At 37.3% G+C, this 25,000-nt stretch overlaps 2 protein-coding genes across 2 annotated transcripts in view; one reads left to right on the top strand and one right to left on the bottom strand.

Moving 5' to 3' along the window:
- Window positions 1-8,240, top strand: part of TMA16 (translation machinery associated 16 homolog) — a 39,033-nt gene extending 30,793 nt beyond the window's left edge. The window contains exons 6-7 of the mRNA XM_083367882.1: window positions 2,477-2,519; window positions 4,012-8,240. Coding sequence (XP_083224008.1) covers window positions 2,477-2,519; window positions 4,012-4,147 — 179 coding nt within the window. The 3' untranslated portion in view covers window positions 4,148-8,240. The remainder of the gene's footprint in view (window positions 1-2,476; window positions 2,520-4,011) is intronic.
- A 198-nt stretch (window positions 8,241-8,438) lies between these two features.
- The window catches only part of MARCHF1 (membrane associated ring-CH-type finger 1), a 55,066-nt gene continuing 38,504 nt past the window's right edge, over window positions 8,439-25,000 (bottom strand). Inside the window, exons 3-4 of the mRNA XM_083367881.1 lie at window positions 18,967-19,114; window positions 8,439-8,832 (exon numbers count right to left, since the gene is read on the bottom strand). Coding sequence (XP_083224007.1) covers window positions 8,534-8,832; window positions 18,967-19,114 — 447 coding nt within the window. The 3' untranslated portion in view covers window positions 8,439-8,533. The remainder of the gene's footprint in view (window positions 8,833-18,966; window positions 19,115-25,000) is intronic.

Raw genomic sequence — 25,000 nt, 5'->3', positions numbered from 1 at the left:
GGGGAGAGAAAGCACGGGTGAGCGATGGGGAGAGAAAGCACGGGTGAGCGACTCCGCTCCCTCCCCTCACCTCTGGGCCGGGCTTCTCGCCGGCGGGCTGGCTGGCTGGTGCTGGTCCCCGGGCGAGGAAGCGAGCAAGCGGGCGAGCGGCAGCGGCATTTTCGGGGCGGCACGGGTGAGCGATGGGGAGAGAAAGCACGGGTGAGCGATGGGGAGAGAAAGCACGGGTGAGCGATGGGGAAAGCACGGGTGAGCGATGGGGGGGGAAAGCACGGGTGAGCGACTCCGCTCCCTCCCCTCACCTCCGGGATGGGCTTCTTGCCGGCGGGCTGGCTGGCTGGTGCTGGTCCCCGGGCGAGGAAGCGAGCAAGCGGGCGAGCGGCAGCGGCATTTTCAGGGCGGCACGGGTGAGCGATGGGGAGAGAAAGCACGGGTGAGCGATGGGGAGAGAAAGCACGGGTGAGCGATGGGGGGGGGAAAGCACGGGTGAGCGATGGGGGGGGAAAGCACGGGTGAGCGATGGGGGGGGAAAGCACGGGTGAGCGACTCCGCTCCCTCCCCTCACTTCCGGGCCGGGCTTCTCGCCGGCGGGCTGGCTGGCTGGTGCTGGTCCCCGGGCGAGGAAGCGAGCGAGCGGGTGAGCGGCAGCGGCATTTTCAGGGCGGCACGGGTGAGCGATGGGGGGGGAAAAGCGGCAGCGGCATTTTCGGGAGCAGCGGGTGAGCGATGGGGGGGAAAAGCGGCAGCGGCATTTTCGGGAGCAGCGGGTGAGCGATGGGGGGGAAAGCGGCAGCGGCATTTTCGGGGGCAGCGGGTGAGCGATGGGGGGGGGAAAGCGGCAGCGGCGGTTGTTGGGGGCGCAGCAGGCGAGGCAGCTTCTCTCAGCAGCCTGTTCCGAACGAAGGGACAGTTCTTTTTTTGTTGACTGCAGTATAAGCCGAAGTGGAGTTTTTCAGCCCAAAAAGTGGGCTGAAAAATTCGGCTTATACTCAAGTATATACGGTAATAAGATTGCTTTTTCAAAAACAGTAATAGCCACTTCTCGTGAATCCAGTTTAATATCAAGAACACAGGTAGTCTTTGACTTATAACCACAACGGACCAGAATTTTCACTGCTAAGAGAGTTGACTGTTAAGTGATTCATGTTTAAGTTTACGACCTTTTTTGCCCACTGTTATTAGGTGAATCGCTGCAGTTGTTAAATCAAATCAAATCTGACTTCCTCCATTGACTTTGCTTGTTGGAAGCTAGCAAATGGCAAATCATAGGCCCTCCAAAGTGCTGCAGTTGTTGGAAATACATGCCAGTTGCTAATTACCCAAATTTTGATCACTTGACTGTGAGGATATTGTCATAGTTGTAAGTACAAGGACTGATAATAATTTACTTTTTTTAGGGCCATTGTAACTTCGAACAGTCACTAAATGAATGGTTATAAATTGAGACTACCTGTAGCACTATTTCAAATCCTCAGAATAATTAGCATTGATGGCGTGATACAACCATAACTCATCAGTCAAATGCCAGACCTTTTGGATATAATTTAACATCGTAATATCTTTAACACAAATATATTCCCTATGAATCTACACATTAAAATTACTGCAACCAATTTTGGTCACCATGCCACAAAAAAGATGTTGAGACCTTGGAAAAAGTTCAGAGAAGAGCAACTAAAATGATCAAAGGCCTGAAGACTTAAAACATATGAAGAACGGCTGCAGGACTTGGGTTTGGCTAGTCTAAAGAAAAGAAGAAATAGGGGTGACACGATAGCAGTATTCCAGTATTTGAGGGGCTGCCACAAAGAACGGGGGGTGTCAAATTATTCTCCAAAACACCAGAAGGAAGGACAAGAAACAATGGTTGGAAACTGATCAAAGAGAGAAGCAACCTGGAATTAAGGAAAAACTTCCTAACAGTGTGGACAATTAACCAGAGGAGCAGCTTGCCTCCAGAAATCGTGGTGCTCCATCACTGGAGATTTTTAAAAAGAGACTAGACAGTCACTTGTCTGAGATGGTATAGGTCCTCCTGCTTGAGCGGGGGGCTGGACTAGAAGACCTCCAAGGTCCCTTCCAGCTTCTGTTCGGTTCCATTTCCATATCTTATTATTTCTAGTTCTATTATTTCTATTCCATTCCCTTCCATTCCATTCTCAAATATTATTCCAAAAATATTTCAAAAGATTCAGAGGACCAAATCATATGAGTAAATGATGATCAGATTTTTTTTTGCATTGCTAACAAAGTAAATCTAATATCCATCCTTTTGAATGTATTGTTGGAGTATCCTATAAATTGGAAATAAGGTATTTTGATGAATCAGTTTTAATTTCCAAAGTGGGCAAAATAAACAGATGAGTTGGTCATTAACAAGATAACAAGACAGTTGGAGATCGTTAATCTTTTAATTTCCTTACTTTTAATCTATTGTTTAGATTAAATTCAATTTAGATTCAATTTCTTTCCACAGAAATCCCTGACATTGTAAACTGTAAACACCTTCGTTATTTCAGGTGAGTTATTTTCTAACCACCTCCAAATGGGACAGGAAGGGATATATTATTACTCCAGCATAGTTTCTGTCTATTTTCAAGAGGACACAATCTTTTAGTCCCAAGTAATTTAATACGAACAGTCCAACAATGGCATACATCATATCAGTCTCAAATAAAACATTTTCAACATCGTATTGTGATTCCTTGTGTTATAAAAAAATATTACTTTATAAATATAGGAACTTCTCATTTGAGTGTAGTAACATATTCAATTGATGTACTGTAATTCAGAAATAAACTGAAAACGTGAAAATTGAAGGTTTATATATTTGTGTATCTTTGCCTTTTTCTCTATTTTTTAACTTTATTAGTATTAAGACTTTTATAAAAAATAAAATGTTATTCTTGATGTTATTGTAATTGCTTGACACAATGCCTGGGGGAATCCTATTTAGATGGAAATCCATCTAGGGTTAGGCTTAAGTTTGTTTGAAATCAGTGGGACAAACAAACTTCATGGATATATTCAGAGAGGCTGTTTATGGCAAGTAGGCTTCTTACATTCCCTTTTTGCTTCATTTTATTTTTCAGGCAAAATTTGTAGGAAATGCTACTTTGGAAGGAAATCTATATAGTTGAAGTTTAGGCTTCCTTGAAATCTGTGAAAAAAAACCCCCAAGATCATGGTTATACTTGGAGAGGCTTTTTAACAAATAATGGACTTCGTATATTCCTGTTCTGCCTTATTTCAATTCCTAGGCAAAATACACGATAAATTTTATTGGGATGGAAATCAGCCTGTGGTTAGAGTTAGGCTTCCTTGAAATCAGTGTGAAAAACCAACTACACAGATTTTGAGATGTTTTTATGGATGGACGGCTTCTCACATTTCCACTCTGTATCTGATTATATGCGGTGGGAAGGAATTAAGTTACAGTATATCACTGATTCTTGCTGGCCCTTAATGCATAATCTTAATAGTTTTCGAAGGTTGGGTCATCCCTATTTTAGAAGGAAGTCAACTGCAGAAGCTGATGAGCTTTGAGAGAGCATTGAACATTAATTTCTGTCCCAAATAACAAAATCCAGGAAGAAATTAATTAATTGAAAACCAGAGATGGAAGTTTGTATTAGCAAAACTACTTTGGATAATGCACATTTTCTTTTGAGATGCTTTCCCCAGGCTACAATAGTTAGGATCAGTTTATAAAGTAGGTTGAGCCATTTTAGACATAAATTGGACCTAGAATATTTTGGTTTTTTTAATTTGGTCTGGGTGTTATATTTAAGTATTGTAAAGCCATTTTAGAGAATACATAGTAGTTTTCCTCTGTTTCCTGCATCATAGGAATTTCAGTAAAGTCTTTTGAAAACATCTCTTCTAATTAGGTGGGTTTATTCCAGTGTTTTCCAATCTTTTTTTGTTTTAAAATAGGAGAAATGATTGATCGTCAACATAAATATAGTTTCCATCATCTAACGCTTGTCATTTTTCTTCCATTTCTACCAGAGACTGGGATGGTGACCTGAAGAAGCTACCAAATATTAAAATGAGAAAGTTATCCAGTAAAGATGTCTGCAGTAGAATAGAGAAGGCAAACACTGAAGCTGGAAATGAATTGTCTGCAGCACAGGATGTGGACTAAAAAGAATTCGCTGGATATCTGAAAATGGATTGGCAAACCAGTGTTTTAAATGGCTGTGACAGCAAGAAACAAGAAACTTTCAACCAGGAGTACCTGTAATTCTGACAGTTTATACTGCAGTTTATAATATAGCAATGTCTTTTTGAAAAACGAAAGAGTGCAATGTGTGTAAGGTTCATAAAAATGCTTGATATTACATTGATAGAGCCAAATTCTGATTTGTCAAAATTAATTATTCTAATTAGTCATGTAATGCAACAAAACCACCAACAGATTCTCATGAAGAAAAAGTCAAATATCTTCCACCTCACCTACTATCTTTCCCCAGTTGTTGTTCTTCAAGAGAAAGTAGATCTGATTTTCATTTAGGAGTGAACTTAAATGCATCGTTCCATACCCCTTTTTTAATAGTGCATTCTGGCATTAGTCCTTCTTGAAGCTGCAGGTTGGGAGCATAGCTCATAACATCACTTGAGATTAAGAAATGTAGTCTCGCCTTTGGCGTCTAGTCATGCCGGCCACATGACCACGGAGACGTCCTCGGACAAGCGCTGGCTCTTCGGCTTTGAAATGGAGATGAGCACCGGTCGGAAACGACTAGTACGCATGTTTACTGTTAAGAATTCTATATAAAGCTTAAGATACCTTTTTGCCTTAAACTCTTCCAAACAATAAAAATGCATAAAGGGAGGAACTGTTTTCCTATTCTCTCAACAGACCACATGTAGCTCTTTTCTTTTTATAAAAAGCTATCCTGCTAAGCATACATAGATACAAAACTGTGTGTCCTAGTATCTAATTTATTTACAATATTCTATTGAATTGGAGAGAATGAAATACAGACTATAAAATAGGATTGGAAAGAGTAAAATACGGGCTATAAAATAGTACTGAACAAAACATACTAGCCAGTATGTTTAAATTACCTTCTTGGATTTGACTCTTGGGTTCTTTAGTTGAACAACGTTCTATGTGGTAACTTGTAATATTTTCATAATTCAAATATTACTAATTTTTGGACAAGCAAATAACTTGATTTCACAAGTATGGCTTCAGAGAACCTACTAGTGGGCTTTCTACTTCTGAATTGATCTCTTTTTAAAACAAAGTTCCTTAATGCTGATTTATAAATCAGACCCTGAAGTACAAATTCAGGCTACTGAACTGACATTTAAACTACATTCCTGAAGAATGGGTGGGGGAAGAATTCAATTCTGATTTTCTTCTTTTTTCTAGCCTCTAGAATTAAAACTTGCTCAGGAAAAGGACTGGACTTGGTTTTAACCAGGTTCTTCCATGCTCAATAGAATGTCATCTGAAGCACTGAAGTGAGCTTTCGTTTAAAACACGCATGTAAAATTTGGTGCAAATTTTCAGGGCATGGGATAAGGCAATGACCTCCAGTTTGAAACTTCAGACTGGAGTTCTGAAGTTCTTCAGACTGAAATTATAAAATACATAATAGAAATATGACTAGTTTCTATTAAAAAAGAAAGAATTTATAGCCATTTGAGTCATCTGTTTATTACAAATACAAATTTGTTCCACAACAATTAGTTTTTTTTTCTCACCCCAAGAACCTTTTTAATACACAAATCACCCACAAAAACTCTTGCCAAAGAGAACTGGGTAAAACAAGTAACAAACTTGCAAGTCCAATGATTATATATAATAAAATATTTGCATCATAGATTGCAGTGCAGTTTTCGGAAATTGAGAATTTTCAGATAAATGGGAATCTGTGCAACAATGCAATACTGACTTTTTGCTAGTGATAAGTTTTCCAACTGTAGCAATTATACTATTAGGATTTTAGATATATAGATAGCAGGAAAATTTGAATAGAATGGTGCCTAAGAGTAAAACAAACAACCGACCAAGCAAAAAATGATGGAATTTAAAAATTTGCTTTTTTTCCTTAAAAGGATGATATATTCCACATTTTTTCTGCTATCTGTAACATACTTTAACTGGTACTCAAAAAAAAGACAGCATAAAAGATTGCATATTGCAATCTGGGACACATTTAATTTTTTAAATACAGCTGAAAGCTGTTTCTTCATACTTGTTTCTATGTGAATCAGATTTTAAAAATAACATAATTCCCTAAGTTCTATGGAATTAAACCAAAACAAATTTTAGTTAAAAATGTGCTGGCATAATTATAAGTTATTTTCTTAAAAAATCCTGGTATGGGAATCATGTAGACCTTTTCTCCCAATACATCATGCTATATAAACATGCCAACATTTCTATGAACCTAGTATTTTACTGGCTCTTCAAATATATGAATACCAGTCATTTTCCTTTTACCGCATGCACGATAATCCTTTTACACAATGTTGTCCTATATGGGCTCCATTGTATGGGCTCTGCAAAATTTATAGTTGGGCAACTAACTGCCTGAACTGACAAACATTAGCAGAATGGTAAGAAATTCACATTGCAGTATTATTCTGAAAGTGCATTTTGTTGCATATAAGTTCAGTTTTCAGCTCTTAATGACATAGTGATCTTCTATGAAAAGCATAGTAACATCATAAGTATTTATAGTTGGAGAAGAAGCATAAGTTACCACTCCAGATTATAAATATAACCCAAACTATATCTTGATCTGTATGCCACTTAGAAAAGAAAAGGCAGACCACTCAGTTTGAATTTGATTTCAGCTTGTGGCCTGACTTCTTTTCCATCCGTCCCATTATCTCTGTTAAATTATGTGATCCTCTAAACACCACAAAATACTATAATCACATTTTTTTCTTTTATCCGAAATGTTTAGTTTACAGTTCAGTTACCCAGTTTTCATTTCCAAAAGATTCCCACCATTATAATTCTTGTCAAATCTATCATATTGTACAATATTAACTTTATGGTTAATATCTTTTCAACCAAGCTAGATTTCTGATAATGGTAAACAACCTCTGGCTTACTGACATCAGTGAGAAAATACCCATTTCTCTTAATGAAATTAATTGCTTTTGCAATTTCTCAATGGAACAAAAGAGTATAATCATCTCAGGAAAAAGTTTACTTTAAAAAAAATCTGCAGCATGAATTATAATTCTTTTAGAAATTACCAATTGCAACTTTTCATCCTAAGTTCCTCTTATTACTATTTTCTTTTCATTAACTCACATTACTTGGGCACAAATCACAATACAATCAACAAGCATAACAGTGATAGAAATAAGATATTTATTTTTGGTAAATATCTTACTTTCTTTAAACCTCCTGGGTAAATACTTCTGAAATGGGATGCCAAATAATTCTTTGGATCCCTGCAGGCTGCATTTTTATATTAATATGAATTTAAACATCTTACCCTCATTTTATATTAATATATTAAAATAATAATAGTATCAAATGAACTATTGAATACTTAACTATTAAAATTCTTTCTTGTATAGAAGTTACTGCATATACACTGTCAATTAAGTTCACATTGAATATTGTCATAATGTGAGTGCTGTCCACACTGACTTTTTCAAGGCTATCTTTATCTTTAAAACAAATCATTGGGCTGTAACTTCTGCTTTTTATTTTTATTTTTGCATATTTCTCACCCTAATAAATAGATACTGTAAATTGTAAAGCCTTTTGTTAACAAAAGTACTCTGGTGTCTTAATACTCTGATTTAATGAATTACCCTTTAGAAGAATAATTTTACAGGCAGCCGGGAAATTCAGTTTTAATATGCTACTATATAAGAATAATTACAAACTAAGTTGCTGCTCCAGATGAATGTAGCAATTTGAATGTAGGAATTTGCTGTTAATTATTTCTGTGTCTATTGTTGACCAAGAAAAATATTTCTAATATTCTAGTTTACAAATACTCAAAATTCATTATCACTTAGTAACAGCATGGTTGTTTTTTACAGAAATGTTATAGGGTAATCACCTTAGCATTAAATATCACATTATCAAACAGATAATTTGTGCTTCCATGCATACCTTTGTAAGAACCTTAAAAATTTGCTTTGATCTCCCTCCCCCCCACCAAGTCTACAATAATTAGCAAAAAGACTATAGTAGCAAATACACATAAAGGTTTTTTTTTCTTGTAAACAGAACACCAGTAGAATTTCTGCAAATGCAGTTCTTTTAAGCCATCAATAGTAGTGTTGGCTTGTCCATTTGCCCATTAGAAGTTTTTGTTTATCTTCTTCACTTCTACTTTTAACTGTACTTAGCAAGAAAAGTGGGGAAAAAACCATTTCTCATTTACATTTCAGAGGTAATGTGCAGCTTATTATCAATTTTCCTTGCTATTTTCTTTTTTTAGGTTTGTTCTTTTTTCAAATATACTCCGTGGATTTGAATTTTTTTTCTTGTAGCTAACAGAAATGTTTCACTTTGTTCCCCCCAAAAATGCTACTTCCATCAAACTGGCATGACATCAGAAACAGTTTCTTCCGTTTGCTGAAAGTTTGTATCTGTCTGTGATACTGGAACCACGACAGTATCTTTAATTTCAGTGTTCTGAATGGTGGAAGAATTTTTTTCTTCTAGTTTTTTGGCAGTATCTGGACAGTTCTGAACAAATATTACTCGGTTATAAGCCTTCAGCCTTCGCCATAACTGAATGTAGACTTTACATTGCACATACATGAAGACAAGGCCTCCAGTGAATCCAATGGCTACCACAACCAATTTTGTCCAGAATGGCCATTCTAGGACTCCTTTCCACGAGAGAAAGAAAGAGAGAGAGAGAGAGAGAGAGAGAGAGAGATTAATGTTAATTTGATCAGCACTGTTTCTATTGATTTCTCTTAATATTTACAATCAACTATATTTTTTTGCTAGGTGGTTTAGAAGCACAAGGGACCCGGTGGCTCTGGGTTAGGATGCTGAGCTTGTCGATCAGAAGGTCGGCAGTTTGGCGGGTCGAATCCTGAGTGCCGCGTAACAGAGTGAGCGCCTGTTACTCGTCCCAGCTTCTGCCAACCTAGCAGTTCGAAAGCACGTAAAAATGCAAGTAGAAAAATAGGGACCACTACGGTGGGAAGGTAACAGCGTTCCGTGCACCTTTGGCATCTAGTCATGCCGGCCACATGACCACGGAGACGCCCTCAGACAAGCGCTGGTTCTTCGGCTTTGAAACGGAGATGAGCACCAGCCCCTAGAGTTGGAAACGACTAGCACACATGTGCGGGGGAACTTTTACCTTTACCTTTTAGAAGCACATGTCCTTCTATTTCCGTAAAAAGACAAAAATTATCTATTACAGGTAGACCTCAATGACCTCATTCAGGACATGAATTTTCATTGCTAAGAGAAGTGGTAGTTAGGTGAAAGTTTTTGTGACTGTGTTGTTTAACAACAGCAGTTCTGGTAATCCCAGCTGCGGTTGTTAGGCAAGGACCTTGTGCTTCTCTTGAGCACACTCATCTCCACTTCAGTTCTTCTGTCCTTCCCCATTTCTGACTTTTTGTTGCCCTGAACTCTTCCTCTACCACCTACTTCTGCCATCCAGCACCATCTAACTTTCACCCCAGTTAACCTTCACCATCTTCCTCCCATTTCTAGGTGTGTCTAGCTGAGGCAGCAACTGGCCCTTTTCAAGGCTGCATGAGGCCTTCACGATGCCGAGCCAGATCTCACAAAGGGTCAAAAGCAGTCTTGGCGTAGATACCTCCTGTCACCAGTGGGAAGAAGATGATTAAGGCAGCTTGGGTTGGCAGAGGCAGGCAGCAGCAGAATGCAGGGCAGACAAAATAATAGAGATGTGGGGAAGATAGGTGGATGAGGGGTGAATCAAAGCATACCTTGCTGTCATAAATGCAGACAAGACTGCCAAGTGTCCAAATTTTGATCATGTGAATAAAGGGGGTACTGCAATGGCTGTAACTTTGAGGAGCTGCCATAACTATCATTCAGCACAGTCATAACTTCTAACTCGATGAATGATGGTTATCGTGAGAACTATAGTGGTTATGTAGTTAGCAATCATTTGTACAATTAGGTTTCTGCAGTACAGTTTGTTTAAACATGGAAAGGCTTTGCTGTTTGAAGCAGAAGAGATTAAAAGATATTTATTTATTTATTTATTTATTTATTTATTTATTTATTTATTTATTTATTTATTTATTTATTTATTTATTGGACTTATATCCCGCCCTATCTCCCAAGGGACTCAGGGCGGCTAACAACAACAAAAATTAAAGGTCTCTGTACAGTAAATTAAAATTTAAAATTGAAATAAATTAAAGATTAGAGTTAAAATTGTAAACATAATTAAAATCCCTGTCAGTCCAGGTCAGCCAGGTGGAAAAGGAGTGTTTTGAGGCCGCGGCGAAAGGACCGGAGATCTTGGGCAATCCGAAGCTCAGGGGGGAGCTGGTTCCACAGGGCTGGCGCTCCCACAGAGAAGGCTCTTCCCCTGGGGATCACAAGCCGACATTGTCTAGCTGACGGTACCCTGAGGAGGCCTTCTCTGTGTGAGCGTACTGGGCAATGGGAATTCGTTCCCGGCAGCAGATGGTCCTGCAAGTATCCCGGGCCTAAGCCATGTAGGGCTTTAAAGGTAAGTACCAGCACCTTAAATCTCACCAGGAGGGCAACCGGTAGCCAATGCAGCTCACGCAGGAGGGGTGTAATATGGGAGTATCGGGGTGCTCCCATCACTACCCGTGCAGAATAAAGAAAATGTGAATCCTGACTATATTGCTGTATACTTCCATCGTGTTGCTTGTGGGTGAGCTATGAGCACCTGTACGTTGCTTTGCAAAATAATCTCCGAGTCAGTGATCCTAGTTCCTACGAAATAACTTGAACACACTTGGGGCAAAGCTAGGCTTTGATTGTTCCTGTGGCTAAATAGTGAGGTGAAACTATTTCTTAATGGCAAGAGTTGTTCTTGCTATCAAGAAATATTCCATATTGGGACTTTCGGATGGCAAGGCGTCGCCGGAGGCAGCCATTCTTCGGCTGTCAGCCTCGCGGCTCCGTAGAGCCGCCGAAAACAGCGTCGATCAGCTGTTTCATTGGCTTGGAAGCCCCCTCCTCGGGAGAAGAGGAGGGGGTGAGCACCCAGGTAGGGGTAGAGCTCTCCGGGACCGCCAGAACTTAAAGTTTTGGCGGCTGAAAGATTGAGCCCGCCCGGAGCCTGGGCATGCTGCGGACTGCGAGGCGTCTCTGCTCCGGGTTTTTTGGAGCAGAACAGGGCGTTCGCAACCATCCCTGCTAGCAAGGAAGAACTTTTGAGAAAGAGGACGCAGGCAGAGCAATGCAGGAGATTTTGGTGAAGATGGTGTTTTGATCTTTAACTCAATGGACTTTGCTGAGCTCGTAAGTGGAAGTGTGTAGCTAAGAATAGTGGGTGAAAATGGTGGCTATATCTTCTAAAGTTCCTGCTCTGGTGCAGTCAGCTTTTACAGTAAAAGATTTGCAGAATCTGCTGCAAGAGACTATGGAAAAGCAAATGCAACAATTTGCTGAGATAATGGATAAAAAGTTGGAGGAGAAGGTAACAGAAAAACTAGCTAAGGTTATGGATGAAAAGATTACAGAAAAATTAACAGAACTGAGAGCAGACATTGTATCTGCAATGCAAGGCATGGTTAAATGCATTGAGAATTTGGATGAAAGAGTGGAAGATCTTACTCAAAATGATATTAGACTGGAAGCAAAAATGACAGAAACTGAAAATGTGGTAGAGAAAATTGATTATGATTTGATCTCGACACAGTATTATCAGATGGGGTTTGCTTTAAGGATTAGAAGCCTAAAAGAAAATCCTAAGGAAAATTTGAAGAAAATGGTTTCTGAGGCTCTGGAGGGGGTGCTGAGACGACCAGCAGATGAAATAATGGAAGATATAGATAAAATTTTTCATGTTAATTCTTGGATTGCAAGACAAAGGAAATTACCCAGAGATGTGGTGGTTTATTTTACAAAGAGAATGATTAGAAATGAAGTTATCCAGGCCTCCTACAATATTGATTTTGTAATTGCTGAGCAAAAAGTTCTGATTTTAAAAGAGATCCCTTCAAGAATTTTAAGAAAAAGGAAGGAATTTGCTTTTTTGACACAAGAATTGAGACGACGTGATATCAAGTTTAGATGGCAGATACCAGTGGGTATGGTGGTGACCTATGAAGGTACGAGGCATTGTTTTACCACGGTGATTCAGGCACGTGATTTCTACAGTAATGTTTTAAAAGCAGCCCCCATACCATTTTTGGAATCTACAAAGAAAAAAGGTGAGAGAGAGTCTCAACGTCATAGAGAGAATCTACAAGAAGCTGAAGGGCTAATACAGAAAGATGATTATGAAAATTTAATTGGGAAGATTTGTAGTAGTGCTTACTGATATTTTGTAGGTTATGATTTGTTATTTGGATGGTATGTATAGTTACGGTGTGATAAGAAGGTGGATATTGTGTGTTAGGTATATACTTTGTGATATGCTTTGGTGCAACTTTGGGAAAAATTATAGATGAAAGTTAACTTGTAATATTTTTATGGGTAATAATGAAAGAATGCTGTGATTATATAAAAAATTTTAAGTTTGGGAAGTAATGTATGGTATTTTAAGTTGTATAATATATTAGGAGAAGGAAAGGTTGTATAAACTTGGTTTTAGTATGAATTTAAAGCCTAGTTGGATAGAAGAATAGTTTTTTTAAAAAAATTGATATAAATTGTTTTATCTGTGATTGAAGTTAACTTGTAATATTTTTATGGGTAATAATGAAATAGGTAATAGAAAATATAAGAATGATGTGATTATATAGGTTTTAGTATGAATTTAACGCCCAGTTGGAAAGAAGAATAGTTTTAGAAAATTGATATAAATTGTTTTATTTGTGATTGTTTTTATTGGGTATTAGATTAAAAAGTATTATTTTGTATTTGAATAATTATTGATATGATATATATATGTTTGGAGTTTATCTATATGAGTTAAAGTGCGATAGTTTAAATAGTTTAGGATTGTTTGCGTAAGTTAGATTATGATTGTTTGTATTTTTATACCCTGTATTCAGCTCTGGGAAGTGGGGGGGGAGGGGAAAGGGAGGGAGGGGTTGGGGAGGGTTGGGGAGGGGGAAGAGGGTGGGAGGGGAGGGGGTTGGGAGGTTTTTTTTTTGTTAAAGATAAAATGTATTGTAAAACTTTTCAATAAAAAAAAGAAATATTCCATATTGCAACCAACTTCTTCCCAAGATTGCTGCTGAACAGTAAGAAGCTTTCTCTCTGCTGTTTCTCTGGTAATGCTGCTGCCTGGATTTGAATGGGAATACTCAAGAATGACCCAGGACAACTTTGGATCCATTTGAGAAGGGGAGTCTTGAAGATTCCACTTTTCGGAATCTTTTTGAATTTATTATTTCACTTTGTTTTTTGCTCTTAAAAGTTGAATGATTTATTTCAATCCCTTGCTGGATTCTGGTTTTTTTTTGTATGTGTGTGTGTGTGTTTTCTTTCCCTTTATGTTCTTCTGAATAATCTTTGTTTTCCACATGAGGAAGCATGTATGTTTCCAAAATGTGAAGTGCTTTCATTCGATTGACATTAATATTGGAATCTCACCACAGGATTTTTGTACTTTTTGAATTTATAAAATGTTTGGAGTTTATCTCTTTTGAATTTGTCTTTTAACCTTGAATTGAAATATACAGAAAATATATTTCTTGTTTCCTTCTGCTTATGTGTTCTTTGTTCCCTGATCAAATTAAACAGAATACCAGTTTATAGGCAAGAAATCTAAGAAAAGACTGTTGGGAAATATACAGTTTTAATTGAAAGTTTTTTTTTTAAAAAGTTTGATGAGATGCTAATGGCCATGGAAAATATGCAGAGGCATGTAATCTTGGATAAAGATCTACAAAAGGACTCTGATCTGAAAGGTGCAGACCAAAGAGATCTCTCCACAGCTGGGGAACTAACTGAGTTGATCCCATTTGTTTCTTTGAAGTTCAAGCCTGCATATCCTTACAGTATTAGGAGTTTTTATGGAGAAGTGAAAAATTCTTTTTTCTACTCAGACAGGGAGATTGGAGAATGAAATTATTACACCTAACTGCAAACCAGTTCTTTTTGGACTAGACTCACTATGGAGACTAAATCTATTATATTCAATTAAACAACACTTGATAAGAGATAGCAATAAGAAATAAACATGGATATTTGAGCCAAGATGAATTACTTTTAACTTTTGGGACAATTTGGGATAAATAAAATACTGTGTAAACTTTCTACAAGTGGATTACAATAACAATTTGTTAACAGAGTTTTGAAACCTTGATCTTGTCTTTTTTGTTATAATTAATACTTTGTCATTAATATAGTACATAAAAGACAGGTCAATAATTTGCAAATGGATGTACTAGTTTAAATTTTTGGTGTGGGAGGACTGTTTCACAAGCAGTGGGAAACAATATTGTAGCAGTGTATTAAATAGTATTCAATTAAGGGAGATAACTTCTATATTTGTTGATTTTTTATTTTCTTTTTGATGTACTTTTTAAATATCTTGACATGTGTTTTTTTGTATTTTTTAGAGTTTTGTATTTTAACTTTCTCTTGAATAAAATAAACAAAATGAAAAGAAATATTCCATACTGCATAGATGCAACTAAAAGTGTTAATCAAATTTATGCTTTCTCTATGGCACTGGAAAATGGTAAGAGAATGAGAGCCTTGACTGGCCAAAGTCAAAATGGGGGAAATCAGTACCTGTGGACCTATCAGAAAAGAGCCACTGCATATGAAAAATTATAATTTGTAATGTAAGAGGTGTAAATAGTAAACAAAATGAATTAAAAAATGAAAAAGAAAAGTTTCACAGAGACCAAATATATCCAAGGGAAAATGATATATAATATGTTATGGACAAAAGGCCTAAAATGAATTGAATTGGCATCCAGGTATTTGTTTCAGGCATATTAAAGAAGCAATTAGTGGCTATAATGCTAATAATAATAATAATAATAATAATAATAATAATAATAATAATAATAAATATAATAATAATATAATAATAATAATAATAATAATAATAATAATAATAATAAAATAATAATAATAATAATAATAATAATAATAATAATAATAATAATAATAATAATAATAATAATAATAATAATAATAGAGTTGGAGGGTACCTTGGAGGTCTTCTAGTCCAACCCCCTGCTCAGGCAGGAAACCCTATACCATTTCAGACAAATGGTTGTCTAGTCTCTTCTTATAAACTTCCAGTGTTGGAGCATTCACAACTTTTGGAGGCAGGTTGTTCCTCTGATTAATTGTTCTAACTGTCAGGAATTTTTTTAATGGTATGTAATATACTATTTTTGTTAGGTTACATAAAAATGATGGGAGAATAGAGAGACCCAGAAATGAATGAGAATTATATTGGTTTAGTGAAAAATCTGCTTAGAAATATGTCTTATTTTGAATACATGGTTTAAGAAAAAAATCAATCAATCATCTATCTATCTATCTATCTATCTATCTATCTATCTATCTATCTATCTATCTATCTATCCATCCAGAGAGAAATGAATATAAACCTAAAAGCATCATGTCTGATTGCTTTTGATGAAATAATTAGAGAACTGGTTAAGAATATGAGAGAGAGAGAAGAGCTGCTGATAATGTGGAAGAATGATAAGTCTGCAGAAATGGATTGTCACTGGATAACTGTTCAAATGTGGTCTGCTTAATGAGTGTCTGTAAGATTTGCTTAATGCTTGTGACAACTGTCTAAGCACATGATACGCTTAGTCTGGTTCAAGATTGAAAAGTGTGAGTCAAGGTTGTGTGATGTTCCGCTACTTTTTATGGATTAATTTACATGGAATGCTTGCAATGAATGTGTCTGTACCTCATATTCCTAAGATGCCATGTTGCAGGCTGTGAACCTGAACAATTTACAATGAATGTTATATTGCATGATACAAAACGGAATAAGATCTGGCTATCAATGCATGAAAGATCAAGGAAATCTAAGCTGACAGGAAAAATTGGATGAATGATTGTACATTCTACTTCACATACATTCTACTTCTAGGTTTTTTAAAATCATTTATGCACCTTGTGGAATGCTTACTAAAGATGAGAAATTTTAATCAGGTGCTGGTAGTAAGTAGTATGTGGTCTGTTACAGTGAAATGATTTGCATACTCTTATGCCTACTTTGTTATAAGGAAATGAGAGTTGGAGAAGCAAAATCTTCAAGCTGGCTGTAGCAGGAATGGATGGCTTAAGTGTTGTAATAAAAAATCATCAAGAATGAATGTAGACTGAATACCAAGTGATTGGTGCAAAAGAAATGGTTTGAGGGGATTTGATTGTTGTATAGAATGAGAGCTGACTGAGTTTCAAAACAAATAAATGAAGGATGAATGAATGGAAGGAAAAGGGAAAAAACTTCATCTTATAAGGTCAACTGAAAATGTACAAGTTTCTACTTTTGAAGCAGTTAAAAGAATAAATAACATTATTTCTAGTGGTGGTAGAAAGTCAGTACTGGTTCAATTTAATACCTATAAATTATTTTGAACTTTTAATAGACTTTTAGAATCAAAAGATGTTTCCAGACAATAAGCAAGAATATTATTTTGAGATCAGATTTGCATATATATATATAGTTTGAATTGTCATTGTTATTCTATCACTGAAGGTTTTTTCCTGACATTTTCAAAAATGCCACACACCATCTATTTGGCACATGGATCATTAAAGGAGAAAATATTGCACTTTTTAAAGTGAAGATCCTATACTTGGTTTTTTATTAGCGAAAAATATAAAAATAAGAACACAGTGGAAACCAATAGGAAAACAGAAATGTATTTCAGAATAATTTAAACCATTTAAATCTCCAGTGATATACAGAGGAACATACTGATCTATTTCTTCTAGTTTTGTTCCTTCATCATTGTTTATTTTATTATTCTATTATTTTACTTCTATTTACACTCCCTTTCTTCCCTTTTATTATTGTAAGCCACCTACAGTAGCCCCATGGCAAGAAGGGATGCCTTGGTGGAGCAGTGGGCTAATGCCTCCTTAAGTAACACCAGCTGCCTGCAATTAGTGCAGGTTCGCATCCCACCAGGCTCAAGGTTGACTCATCCTTCCATCCTTCCGAGGTAGGTAAAATGAGGACCCAGATTGTTGGGGGCAATTAAGCTGACTTTGCAATAATGCCACTTGGGGGTGTGTGAAAGCCCTAATAAGCAGGCATATACATAGAATGAAGGCTGTTGCTAAGCACATTGGTTTGTGCTTAAATTGTAAGCCGCCCTGAGTCTTCGGAGAAGGGCAGGATATAAATGGGATTAAAATAAAAAAAAAATAAAAATAAAGGTAAAGGTAAAGGTTCCCCCGCACATGCGTGCTAGTTGTTTCCAACTCTAGGGGCCGGTGCTCATCTCCGTTTCAAAGCCAAAGAGCCAGCGCTTGTCCGAGGACGTCTCCGTGGTCATGTGGCCGGCATGACTAGACGCCAAAGGCACACGGAACGCTGTTACCTTCCCACCGTAGTGGTCCCTATTTTTCTACTTGCATTTTTACGTGCTTTCGAACTGCTAGGTTGGCAGAAGCTGGGACGAGTAACAGGTGCTCACTCTGTTACGCGGCACTCAGGATTCGACCCGCCAAACTGCCAACCTTCTGATCGACAAGCTCAGTGTCCTAATCCACTGAGCCACCACGTCCCTTTTATGGCAAGATAGGAGGCAAATATATCCAACAAATAAATAAACAAACATGTACTCTTGAACTTAGTAGCTGAATTTGTACAATCTATTTAAGATCACTATATTGACCATTTTCTGGCTTTGCACAATACACTAAATGACCAAATAAGATATGTTCACAAAAATATTTTAATCTACAGAAAACAAACTGATAGAAGCAAGGTGATCAAATTAAGTCGTATACGTGTCACTGATTAGATATCTATATACAGGATTGTTTTATTTAATGAAAGAAATAATGGCAGGCACATATACTATGTATCCTAAGCTGTCTTTAGAATGCTTTCTATAGAAGCTATGTTTTCCTGTGGCAAGTACCGTGTTTAGAGGAACAATAACATTTGATTCTGCAAACAGCTGCACTATGTACAGAACGCACCGAATCTTTCTGGATTCAGTGTTTGCATGAAATACACAGGATAACATTTATTTGCATTGCATGATTCTGCTACCATAGTTGTGGTTGGAAACTATCTAGGATAATTGCTTTATTAGTGCTATTTTGATTTCTCTTGCATCTTTCCATCCTTGATCTCAGCTGATGGCAGAAATTGTCCAACTTTGTTTGGGTGTGGAAATGAAGTAAGTTTAGGCCTGGTTAGCCCTTGGATAAGAAGCCACCAGGGAATTGTAGGTCTTGGGGAAGAAACAAGCCTGGAAGAAGTCAATGGCAAATTACTTCCAACTCTTGCCAAGAAAACTTTATGGACGTGAAACGATCAGGAAATCAACCTGAAGGGAAACTTATAATCTTTTCTATTCACAGTGTTTGGGAGCTAATTTCCTAGGTTATATCATCCAGACAAAATCATAACCATTAACTGTTTTGAACTGCTTGTTTGGACATATAAGACGTAGCGACTTGGCTTCGTGAATATATAAGAGGCATTCTTAAAAATGTTGGATTCTGTGAAAGGAAGAGAAGATGTGATAAGGAAATGTTTAAATTATGGTGCTCTGTCGGCTCAAGAACTGATTATAATATAGAAAGGATATGCAAATAAAACCCACTCTTACGTTTTGAGTGTGTGCACTTAGCGAAATATACAGTATTTCTACTGATTCTGCAAGTAGCACTATGTGAAAGTAGAAAATGATCAGTATACTCACCATTGTCATTGCCTTGCTTAATTTCCTCAGCAGTCCGATCTATCAATACGTACAATGACCAAACTACACAGGTAATAGCAATAATGTGGAATGTGACAGAGCAAACTATTTTTCTTCTTTCACTTGTTGTCATCTGTAGTTTCTCCCACTGCAAAGTGAAAAAAAATATGGATTTACAGGACTTCAAAGAAAGTAGCTCATATCATATATATTTTTCTGCAATGAGTAGCAAAGCAAATAACTTGGAAATCTATCACTCTTAGTACAGACTAAGACATAATACAAAATACAAAACACATAATTCAGAATTTCTTTGATATATAATAATGCATTTGTAAAGTGTATTAGAGTATCATAATATTTCCTATAGTGGGAGTTAAAACAAAGAGGACAAGATTTTCATGGACTTGTACATTCCTGCAGGTGAACATAGAAATTTCGCCTTTAGAACATGGCATCAGTTTGAACTGTTCAGAGCAATGCCTCTGATTTGGTGCCCTCGAGAGTTATTAAACTACAATGTTAATTATTCTTCTTTACATTTTTACAATCCATATCATAAGCTATACTGCCTAAATAAAAAACAGCATAGCCATGGCTAAATTTTCATGGCGGATTCCCTCGTCTGCCATTGTAGGCACATAAATTGTGATTTCTGCTGCAGTTTCTTCCTTGGTGATTTTTGGACTTCTAATTGAGAAGACCCTAGTAGCCTAAATTTGTTTTAGAATATTCCCAAATTTGTTTTAGAGAACTACTAATATGTGTAACAAATATTGCAAATTGATATTGGCAGGATAAATATCTACTCAAGAAAATATAATTAGATTATGTAAGCAGCATTGTATACAAATATCCCAAAGTGAAGTATTAACTTGCTCAAATCTAGATTTATATCATCAAACTTTCTGTTTCTCTTTTTCCTTTTCTTCTTGAGAAGCAAAGGTGGGTGGCAGAAAGACCACTTTTTAATTTTGGTCATGGCTATAAGCAATTAAGCATGCTATTTCATTTTTTTAAAAAGCACACTAGGGCCACTCATGTCATTAAAGCTTAATTTTGTCCTTAGGTTCACATAATAGGTATCTAGCCAATAATTGACAAAAATATTTAGATAGCTTTTTCTTCTATAAAACTAGAGTCCATTATCCTTAATTGTGTTTCCTTCTTTAATAAACTGCTTATAAAAAAACCCTGCTGTTAAAAAGGTTCTAATTTGAAATATTAGTTTTGTATCTTATAAAAATAGTTCTGTGGTTGAGCATGGTGCCACACTGCCATCTGCCTGCAATGTGTGATACAGAATACCACATCTCAGGCAGTATTTAGCTTAACTTTGAAATAAATCCAGGTGGTAGGAATATCACAGAAATAAAAATACGTTGTAAATAAAAATGGAAAATAAAGAGCAAGAGCTTCTAATCTTAAATTAGTGATGTTCCCTAAGTCAAACTTGACTATTGTTGTTTTATGGACAAATTTGTGTAGTTTTCTTTTTGCACAATATGGAATAGAATAGAATAGAGCAGGAAGGGACCTTGGAGGTCTTCTAGTCCAGCCCCCTGCTCAAGCAGGAGAACCTACAGTGAGGGACAAAATTATTTGACATGCCACTGTATTCTTCCGGGATTTTTTTCTTTTTAAAACTTTCTAATCTAATTTATAGTCCTACAATTTTCACCAAAACACTAAGATCAAAGCACAACAAAGCAGCTATCAGGCATGTCAAACTTGCGACGTCATGTGATGTATCACAACGTATCACGACTGTTTCCCCATTGCCGGCAATGGGGCGGGCGCGGTTTCGGTGTGACGCATCTGGCCCACGGGCCGGCAGTTTGACATGCCTAGTCTAGATACTGTCAACTTGTAAGCCTATTTAAAATGGGGTTTTCTTTTAAAATACATTGAGTTGTGACATTCTATGTTAGATTTTACACAATAGATTAAATCTTTTATGGCTGTGTAGTTAAAACTTTTAATAGAAAAAAAATATTTTGACTACATAAACCGAGAACCTCTCTGCTATTCATTAAAGCAGCCATTTCGTTTTTCAGGTTTCCATTCTATCAGGCTTTATCAAAATCAGCGCTCAGATTACAGGGCTTGCAGGCAGAAATTCAAAGAACACTGTTCATATGTTAACTCTTTTTATTAGATAAACTAGAAGCATAATTAAAGCAGAAAATCAGCTTATCCTGTAACATAATTAAAGTTATAAGATTTAGAATAACAGAATAACAGAGTTGGAAGGGACCTTGGAGGTCTTCTAGTCCAACCCTCTGCTTAAGCAAGAGACCCTATACCAATTTCATGCCTGACAGGTAGCTGTCCAATCTCTTCTTAAAAGCCTCCATTGATGGAGCACCCACAACTTCTGAAGGCAAGCTATTCCACTGGTCAATTGTTGTCACCGTTAGGAAGTTTCTTCTTAGTTCTAAGTTGCTTCTCTCCTTGATTAATTTTGATCCATTGTTTCTTGTCTTGCCTTCTGGTGCTTTGGAAAATGGCAGCCCCTCAATTATTGGAACACTGCTATCATGTCACCCCTAGTCCTTCTTTTCATTCAATATATCAATCTCAAGGTTCAAATGTTACATACTTTCCCCTCCCCCTAGGTATTCCAACATACTGAGATCCAGCTCTTTTCTCTGTGGAAATTCTGATGACTTCTGTTCATTGCTAAGGTAGCATACCTGTTTGGTCCTAAACTCTCTTTTCCTCTGACCCTCTACTGTACTTCTCATGGATACTTCCCTCTAGGTTGCTTCTTTTCTAAATCCATTGAACCAGGAAGTGCCAGAAAATTTCCCTCTAGGTATGAGGAATGGGAAGGGACTGTGACCATCCCTCCACCACTGTGTCAAATCCTGACCTTGAACTGCTCCTCTTCAGAAATGGGTAGAAGAATGTTCATGTTCTGGATAGTTGACATCAGGTGGAGGGAGGACTTCTAACAAGTGCCAAGACCTCCACTTTGGGGGGTATCACAGCTTTAACTTCCAAAGCTAGACCCCCCCACACACACCTCTGCTATGGCTATATTGTACTTATACAACTTGATGTTTTCCCCCCCCCACACACACACACCTCTGCTATGGCTATATTGTACTTATACAACTTGATGTTTTTATCAATCAAGCTCTCTTGTCCAGAGGTTTCTACCAAAGCCTTGGACAGGGAGGGGTTCCTGTTTTATATGACTCATAGTGAAATAATCACCCTCATTCCCAAACCAAGGATTCTCCTTCTCCGAATCAGAAAAAAACCAAAGGTATTGAAGCTGGAATGTAAGACTAGTCAGGGGACTTGCACTTTTGCAAGTAGAATTGCCATAATGGATAATGAGGTGCATGAGTGCACATTAATGCTTTCTAGGATCTGTGTAAATTGGATTTTCCAGCAAATATCATATTTTAATCTGCCTCTCCTGCCCAGGAAATCCAAGTTCTGTTCCACCTCAAATTCTCCATCCCCATCTATTCCACTAAGGCAGGTGTGTCAAACTCAATTTCATTGAGGGCCGCATCAGCATTGCGGTTATCCTCAGGGGGCTGGGTGGGTATGGCCTGGGTGGGCATGGCCTACTGGGTGGGTGTGGCTAGAGTGCATATGGCCTACTGGGTGGGCGTGGCCAGCTCTACATCATTCACATCAAGGGTGCCTATGGGGGCCTGGGCAGGAGTGGGACAGATCTGAGGGTCTCTGGCAGAAGGAGGGTCTCTGGGCCAGGGCCAAGGCAGTGGGGGCCGTTCCCTCACTGTTTCCAGGATGGCTTCGCGGGCCACATGAAACCACTTCGCGGGCCGTATCCGGCCCCCGGGCCTTGTGTTTGACATGTCTGCACTAAGGCGTCTGGTCAGGGGAATAATGGCATGTAAGAGACATTGGGTGCATTATAGTACCAAGAAGAAGCAGTGAAAATACTGGGTGTATTTTCTTTGTTCTTGGAAGCTGTAAGTGAAAGGTTACAGAATTGATCTGTGCAAGTGCAGAAATGCATCTAATAACTTTTATACAGTCTCTTAAGTTGTTTTATAGGAGCAAAGAAGATCAAGAACAAGCCTTAACCAGTTAAGTTTGCAATTCAAGATTGATAAGGTCAAGACACTATCAAGTAACACATGGAATACATTTAATATATCAGTATATTTTATCAGTTCAACATGCATACAAATATATGGCATCAGGCACGATATTAAATCTTGAAGTCTTCTGGATCAAATAAAGAATTTTAAGATGCTTAAGCGACTTGTATGGTGTCAATTGTTTCTAATTCATTTTGATCCAATGGGCTTCAGTTTACCTTGTTTCTCTGCCGCTGCTGCTTTGAGTTCCTTTAAGTTCGTGTCTGTATCATCGGTACCAATATGTTTGGTCCCATTCAGAGTCAGATCAGCCCACACAATGAGATGTAGTTTGTGGGTGAGGAAGCTCAAGTTTAACAAACAGAAGGTTTGCTCTTTGGATGTTGGACAGTGACAATATAATACATAGCTGTACTTAGCTGTGTAAACCATATGAAACACCCCAGCATGAAGTAAAATATGTTCCTAGGTCTTGCATCAAGAGAATGCTGCTATATAAAGCAACATATACAACCAAACAAACACACACACACACACACACACACAAACATGAAATGTTTGTTAAGTATTTAGAAATACCTTGCTAGGCCCCAAACACGGGACAAATCTTATTTCCTGTTTCAGCCTAACCCAAGGCCATCCACAGGCAGTAGTCACAACAGTGACAGCTCATATTTCAAAAAAAATATTATATATATATGTTGATATATATATAAACATACTTTATATATGTTGATATATATATACTTTATATATGTTGATATATATATATATATATGTATATATGTGAATATATATATATATATGTATATATGTGAATATATATATATATATATATATATATATGTATATATGTATGTATGTGTATATATATATATATATATATATATATATATATATATATATATACTCATATGTATGTGTATATATATATATATATATATATATATATATATATATATATATATATATATATATATACACACATATATATACACATATATATACATATATAAACATATATAAAGTAACAGGCGCTCACTCTGTTACACGGCACTCGGGATTCGACCCGCCAAACTGCCGACCATCTGATCGACAAGTTCAGCATCCTAACCCACTGAGCCACCGCGTCCCTTTTTATAAAGCAACAGACATCCCTTAAGTTGTATGTAATATCAAAATAAGAAAATGTGTGTTATTGGGGTTTCTGCTGGATTCTTGCTAGAACAGCAAATGAAAGTTGTGACCAGGAAAACCTTTGGTTAGCAGCAGCTGCTATGGCACTTATCAGGTGCTCCTGGTCTGAAACAGGAAGTGCTGAAGTGACACATGAGACTTGTCACATTTCAGTTAGACTACTGCAGTTTGCTTCATATGGGGATGCCCTTGAAAATGAATTAAAAGTTGCAGATGGCATATACAGTAATGCAGCTGTCTACATGCTGGGAAATTCTAACTGGTTTAGTAGAACAATCCCTATGTTATGGGATTATATTTGGATCTAGTGATCAACCTATGTTATGGTTGATCACTAGATCCAAAAAGGTGCTGGTTATTATCTACAAGGCCCTTTATGGCTTGAGCCCTTGTTACTTTCAGGAATATTTGTTTTAAGTGAAACTACCATTTGAGGAAACAGGAAAAAAATACCCATGCTGGCTATGGGATTCTGGGAGTTGATGTCTGCTAAACTTAAAATTGCTGATGTTGGGAAACATTGCTTAAGAGATATGATCTTACCTTGCTCCTTGCTCCTCTATGTGACATAATCAAGTACTTGAGCTTGCAGCCGGTCAGATCTGATCACCCTTTTTAATGCAGGTGGCAATGTGCACTGCATAACTGCTTTCAATGCCTTAAAAAGGTAAAGGTAAAGGTTCCCCCGCACATGCATGCTAGTCATTTCCGACTCTAGGGGCCGGTGCTCATCTCCATTACAAAGCCGA

Source organism: Vipera ursinii (assembly GCF_947247035.1).
Source record: "Vipera ursinii genome assembly, chromosome: 7".
NCBI classification, from domain to species: Eukaryota; Metazoa; Chordata; class Lepidosauria; order Squamata; family Viperidae; genus Vipera; species Vipera ursinii.
The sequence above is the reverse complement of the archived record's forward strand: the minus strand, read 5'-3'. Positions and strand labels throughout refer to the sequence as shown.